Raw genomic sequence first — 7,035 nt, 5'->3', positions numbered from 1 at the left:
TCCAGGGGAAAATGAAGTTGACCAACTTGCCTGCATCATGGAGGTGACTTTTAGGATTGTCTTTTCAATTGCGTACTCATTTGATAAATTATACTGCCGCATCAAAAAGAAAAGTCAAGAGAGGATGAAATATATTTGTCTACGGGCTGACCTTTTAGAGGGAATCATTGAATCATTTGGCTGGAAAAGACCTTTCAGATCATTGAGTCCAACCGTACCTGTCCACTACTAAACCATGTCCCTAAGCAGTTCGTCTACCCAACTTTTAAATACCTCCAGGGATGGGGACTCAACCATTTCCCTGGGCAGCCTACTCCAGTGCCTGATAACCCTTTCAGTGAAGAAATTTTTCCTAATGTCCAATCTAAACCTCCCCTGGCACAACTTGAGGCCATTTCCTCTTGTCCTATTGCTTGTTACTCGGGAGAAGAGACCCACTCCCACCTCGCTACACCCTCCTTTAGGAGTGATGTACTGTGACATCTCCTACCCACTGCAAATGTTAGAATAGGTGCAAAACTGACCCATGAAAGCAAGTTACTTAGTTACTCCATACCAATTACTAAATTGCAACCTGATGTTGAACTCAGCCCCAAGTTCTGATCCTTCTAGTGCCATGTTAATTTGTATAAGATTTTTCAAAGACAGCATCTCTCCATGTGGCCCCCTACATGTGTCATTAGCAGAGATGCTTGTTCTTAGTGTCTTCTGCAGTAGTGAAGATCCCAGTGTCATCCCTTATAAGATCACATTTTCTGTATAAGAAATCTCTAAGGAATCCCTTAGTTCCTTGCACAATAAATGGCACAAGAGGAAACTATTTGTAGACATTACACAGTAAACTGCTACATTCAGCTTCTTTTCGTATGCGGGAGGGTGAAATACCTCATCTCTCATCACAGTTGTTATGTGTGTTTGTGAAATGAAGAGTAACTTCATGAATTCTTTTTCTATGTTGAAGGTATTGGGTCTTCCACCAGCTGATTTTATCCAGGCTGCATCAAGAAAGCGAACGTTCTTTGGTAACTGCTTCTGATCCTTTGTCCTCGTGGGATTCCTCCATGCTAGTTAATGACTAGTTAATATCACCGGTAGCAAATCTTAGCTGCTTCTTAGCTGACAAAACTTCTTTCAGGAAGAGGTATTGAGGAGAAGCAAAAGGGTAACATGAGGCCTACAAATGAACCAAGCCTCTCATTGCCAAGGTGATAGGGAAGGGATTGGGAAATCAATTCCACTGTTACTCCTTAAAAATATTATTGCTAAAAGGAATGCAGTGGGCTTTGGGATTAAGTTCATTCCTCTGGTATAATTTGGTTTTGGAAATTACACAAGATGAACAAAAAACCACAGTGTAGGATGTAGTCTCTAGGATGTAACCAATATTGTTTGCCACAATGCTGGCCGACTATCAGTCCAACAGGGCAAAACCAGAGTTAGTGGGATGGGTATGGGTACAGTTTTTGCAACTCTCTTAAAGATTTGGTGAGGATTTTTAATGTAATTTTTGGAGCATATCTCTATTTTTTTTAAGATTCCAAAGGTTTTCCTAAATCCATAACTAACAGCAAGGGAAAAAAGAGATGCCCAGACTCCAAGGATCTAAGCACAGTGCTGAAAACCCATGATGCTGGTTTCTTGGACTTTCTAAAAGGATGTCTAATGTGAGTTCATAGTTTTGACTTATATGCAGCAAGATAGTTTTGACTTTGCTTTCATTTTCTTGTGCCTTTAAAATCTTTGTATCTGTTGGGGTGTTTTGGTGGGGTGTTTTGTTTTATGGGGGCTTATTTTTGGTTCGTTTTTTGTTGTTTTTTTTTTTTCCCTCACAGTAGCATTTGGATAACTATCATTATTCAGAGCTTATTGCAGAGAGAAAACATTGCACAGAAAGACTATATGGGATAAGTCCAAGGTACAAAAGAAAGCTGACACTGTCACCTCTAAAAGCAGGTCTTCATCTTCTGATGGTGGAGACTAAACTCTGAAAGCAATGGTTTTTTACCCACTGAGGTCTTTGTATTAAATCCTTTCTGTTTTATCTGAGATAAAGGTTCATTCAGATAATATAGATAATGGTAATGCACTGTCCCAAGGCAGTGCATATCTGGAGGTCAAAGTTTGGTTTTGTACTTAAATCTAACTCCTGCTCCAGTGGGAAGAAAGTCTTCCAATTTCCTCCAGGTGGAGTTATATTTGGAGCTGACTTAGCTGGTTTGAATGGCTTGACTATATTTTCTGTGCTAGGCCCTCGAAATGGCAACCAGGTGATAGCAGTGTGGTATATATATGAAAACAGTTCTGCTTCTTTGAATATCTGCTCACAGAGATCTTGCTCGCTGTGTGCATAATCCCTCGGGTGAGATTAGACTCTTTTTAGTTCCAATACACCATACACCTCCTCCTTAGCAAAGGATAAAAAGACAAAGTACATTCAGACATGTCTCCACCTCAGAATCAATGGTATTGTTTGGTTGCTTCTTCACTGTGGTAGCTAGCCTGGAGGGTTACTTCGCACAGTTACTGGAGTGTTACCTTGTAGTTTCCATGCTTTTTCTCCTTATCATGGTTATACTTATTTTCCATTGATAGCAGTCACATTGCGCATTTCAAGAATTATCTGATAGACTGTATTTTTTGTTTGACTGGAATACATTTTTATAAATTACTGCAGCTCAGAATGTGAGAAGAGTATAATACATCTCAGATCCAGTCATTTCTAATGTACACTGTTGACTTTACTCCAGTCAAGGATTTTGCTACTGAACACCTAGTATGCCAAGTGGTCCACAGCTGTTTTCTTAAAGGAAAATGATGATTTGCACATTTTTGTAAACTGCTAAATCTAAACAACATGTAACTGCTAACAGACTTCACACAAGGTGGAAATCCCACTGATTCCCTATGCCAGAATATCACAGAATTATCACAGAATAATTTAGGTTGGAAGGGACCTCTGGAAGTCATCTAGCCCACCATCCCACTCAAAGCAGAGCAATCCTGGAGCAGGTTGCTCAGGACCTTGTCTGGTTGGGTTCTGCGTATCTCCAAAGAGGGAGATCCACAGCCTTTGGGGGCAACCTGTTCCAATGGTGAGCTACACCAATGGTGAGAGTGTCAGTGGCAAAGTGTCTATGTGTTTGTGTAGAGGAAGGGAGATGTGCTTTAGTGTCACCAGCATATCATCTGTCATTGCAAAGTAAATGGGACTTTTTAATAAATAAATAATAATAATATAATATAATAATGTGGGAGAAGCAAAACTATTTTGTGGCTCAAACATGACCATGTGTCTTTTCCAAGGCAGTCAGGTTACTAAGCTCTTTACAGGATAGGACGCCATGGACCCTGTTCATATGAGGTGTCATTTTACTAACAGGTCTTTTTGCTTGGGAGATGGTTACTAATGAGGTTTTATTCATCCATCAAAATAAAAGACTGAGCAAGCAGGAACAAAATTTTGTGTGGTTGCCTTAAATACTGACCTCTTGCATAGGTGCAGTAAGGCTTTCGGGATGAGCTCGGATCCTAATTTGTACTGTGTGATGGCAGCAGAAGCTGCTCCCATACCTTTTCCAGTGTTTCCTGTATCTTATGCAAGGCTAATATTTTTTGTCTTCTTTAGCACTGACTGTAAGTTTCTTTCTTGCAGTTCAGTAGTACTTTCCTAAAGAAAGCCATGCTAACTTCTGGTTACATTAAAAAAAAAATCATCCTACTGTTCCACAAGAAGGTTGCTTTTAATGTTCTCTGCTTGCTAAAGCTGTACGAATCATTGATCCATTTTGGCTTGCTGGCTGAATCAGAACATTTAGGAAATAATTTCAGTGAAGCAAAAAAAAACCCTGCAAGCAAGTCATTCCAGGTCAGACAGAAAAAAATGTTTTATATTGGGATTGTTTCAATTTTCAAAGGAATGAAGTAAGGTTTGAAATGAAAATTCTCTTTGAGACAAAAAGAATTGAACTATTTTGTCTTTTTCAGTTGCAAATCTGCAATCCAAAGCATCCTATTGCCATGACTTTACAAATAGTTGTGTTCAACTTGTATGCACCTGTTTTGTGGATGAGAACATCAGACCACAAAAAAATTTGCTCAGCTCTTGCGATGACAAGAATATCTTTTTCCCTCATTATTTCTGTACAGTTAAGGACAGCACTGAGATTAGAGAGAACAGAGTGAAACACTCTGCAACTCATGGAGAGATCTAGTAACAGAAATATTAGGATTGGTGTGAAGCAGGGTAGGTTTAGACTAGATATAAGGAAGACATTCTTTACGAGGGTGGTGAAACACTGCAATGGGTTGCCCAGAGAGGTAGTGGAGGCCCCATCCCTGGAAGCATTCAAGACCGGGTTGGACGGAGCTCTGAGCAACCTGATCTACTTAGCAGCGTCCCTGCTCACTGCAGGGGGGTTGGACTAGATGACCTCTAGGGGTCCCTTCCAACCCAAAACATTCTATGATTCTATGATTCTATGATTCTATGATTCTATGATTCTATGATTCTATGAATGCAGTACAAATGGAAATGTATTATGTGTTTAAGTACTGGCAGAAACAGCAGAACAGGGGCTGCTCCCACCGTAAAATGGGCGGGCGTGCTGTCTGTGCCACAGCCAGGCAGCCTGCACTCTGGTGAGACCACAGCACTGGTGATTGGCAGTGAAAAATCTCAAAGCTCACAGCAATTGCATGACAGCAAGGTTGCAGAATATCACACGCGCTGTTCATTTGTCTGTTAGCCCAAAAAGAAAACAAACATATGTTCCAAAATACAAGGAAAACCAGGCCATGAATAGCTACCTTGCCTAACAGTTATGGAGATTGAAGTCAGCAAGGCTCTGATGTGAAGGACTGTGCCCAGACAGCAGGTGACTCCTAAGGGATATGAGAGATCTGTCTAAAGACTTGCACCTCACCACCAATCACAAGAGCCCCAGAGATGTGATGAGGTCTCAGTAGCTGACAACCCTTGTCCTCTGTGTGACACACAAGTGGTCTAGGCCAGAACGCTTGTGAGTATGTGGGTGTGAGAACTGAGTGAATGAAACCTGTGAGAGGGTAAAGTCAATGTTGAGATTTTGCAAAAAAAAAAATTTGCCTTTCATTTCCATAATAAGAACTCACAAGAGTTTTCTTACACTAAATCTCTACAGTAGTTTCAAGTGCAGTTAAATTAGAGAAGACATATCTTTTAATGAATTACCCTATGTCTCATTTATGTTCCCTTTCTTGGAGCTAGCCTTGACAGTATGTGAAAACCTTGAAACAAATATTCAGTAGGGTCCCTACCCTAATAACACCGTGAACTGCATATTAAAAATGGTTTGATGCTGCAGAGGGTTTGACCAGCAAAGCACACAGTGCTGAAGTAAATAAAAAGTTTAGAAGGATGGAGAAGATCACATAAGATTTTTCCTTGTTTTCAGTTAGAATTCTTTTGTTTCAAAAAATGTCCTCATGACGTGACTTTCAGAAGACAATACTGAATCTTTTGGCTTAAACTGACTTTCAGTTAGACCTACTGTTAAATAACTATTTGTCTACCATGGATTTGAGGTGGGAACCTGCCTTGCGCATGACTCCCGATGAAGCAATGAAGCATGCATGGATCCAGGAACCAAAAATATACAGAGCGAAACAGAAAACACAGACTTCAGGGAAGCTGAGTGATGGCGCTTTCTCTACACCAGAAAAGAAAAGAGACAATATTCGTAAGCATGTGCTACCTGGAGAACTAAGTGCATTTCTATCAGTGTTCCATATTTCTTTATATTTAATGTCATCTGTCTAAAGTAAGGTGAGGTGATAGTACACAGTGTGCAGATAATGGCTGGTCACTGGAATGTGGTGGATAGAGCCACCATTTCTCTCTTCTGTAGAAACCCATTACTTAGTTTTATAGCGGCTGCCAGCAAGAAGACTGGCAGTACTAAAGATTCACATGGAAAGATATTTTCCCTACTGACAGCAAAATAGTTATGGTGTCTGACAGCACACCGTAGCGCACATCACTTCCAGAGCAAAGGAATGCACCTGTGGTGGTTGTAAGATCGCAGAGAAAATTTTCAACTGATTTTTTGTGAATTTGTGGCGATTATGTGTTTGTCTGCTGCTAAGAGTCTGGCCTTACCCTATCATTTTATTTATTTGTTGTTACAGATGATATATGGAAAGATACGGCTGACAAAGTGAAAAGTGAACTGGCTGAAAGACTGAGTCCCACTGTGCCCTCCACAGGCACAACAGAGAATGATGTGTGGAACACAAGGAAACATGTTATTCCAGAGAAATTTTTGGAGACCCAAATGGAGAAGCCTATAAAAAATGATCAAGCAGAACACAGTGGTGAAACAGCGCTTCCAAAAAATTCTCTTTTTTTCCCACCAATTAAGTAATACCCAGCACAGGCAATGATGATTGGTTCAGTTGCGCACCTGGTGTATTTTGTAGGTATTATTTGTACTCAGGAATATAAGCTGTATCTGTCTGTACATGGGCTGTGCACATTGTAAGTATATTTAATGTTCATTTTACCCTGAAATAGTCCAGGCAACCAAGACAGAATTTGAAAACCATTCCTTTTCATCATCTACATCCTTGTTGTGATCAGAGATCCTTCACAATCGGCAGCAATAAAATGGAGACTGTAGAGGTGGAGAGTGACTTATTCTTGATGTTATAAAAGACTTTCAAATCTTAGATTTTCCTGGAGCTAAAATGCAAATGCATTGATTGAAGAATCTGAATCCTTTCACTTATATCAGTGTAAATCAGGAATAATTCATGGATAGGATTACTGAATTTACTTCTGTATAAAAAAATATGAGAAATCAGACTCAGCGCCTTCACTTTCCTCCTTGTCTATCTCCCACTTCTTCATAGTGAAGCACTAGATGGAAGCCATTGACACACCTTCTTAGCACATTTAGAAATGTAAATGATGTTCTTTAGCTCTTCAGCAGCAAAAAAGAAGAGTGGTATTCTGGGCCCACTTCTGCAGAGACTCCACTCAGTATTCATATCAGCAGG

The 7,035-nt window shown here is 40.1% G+C and overlaps 1 protein-coding gene across 1 annotated transcript in view; it reads left to right on the top strand.

The window, feature by feature from the left end:
• Positions 1-6,401, top strand: part of DYRK4 (dual specificity tyrosine phosphorylation regulated kinase 4) — a 26,579-nt gene extending 20,178 nt beyond the window's left edge. Inside the window, 5 exon segments of the mRNA XM_009636518.2 lie at positions 1-43; positions 962-1,022; positions 1,535-1,664; positions 5,563-5,717; positions 6,166-6,401. Coding sequence (XP_009634813.1) covers positions 1-43; positions 962-1,022; positions 1,535-1,664; positions 5,563-5,717; positions 6,166-6,401 — 625 coding nt within the window.
• The last annotated feature ends 634 nt before the right edge of the window (positions 6,402-7,035 follow it).

This window comes from Egretta garzetta, unplaced genomic scaffold, assembly GCF_000687185.1.
Source record: "Egretta garzetta isolate BGI_Z169 unplaced genomic scaffold, ASM68718v1 scaffold293, whole genome shotgun sequence".
In the NCBI taxonomy this organism is placed as follows: Eukaryota; Metazoa; Chordata; class Aves; order Pelecaniformes; family Ardeidae; genus Egretta; species Egretta garzetta.
Note: the sequence above shows the minus strand (reverse complement) of the source record. Positions and strands in the feature narration are given on the sequence as shown.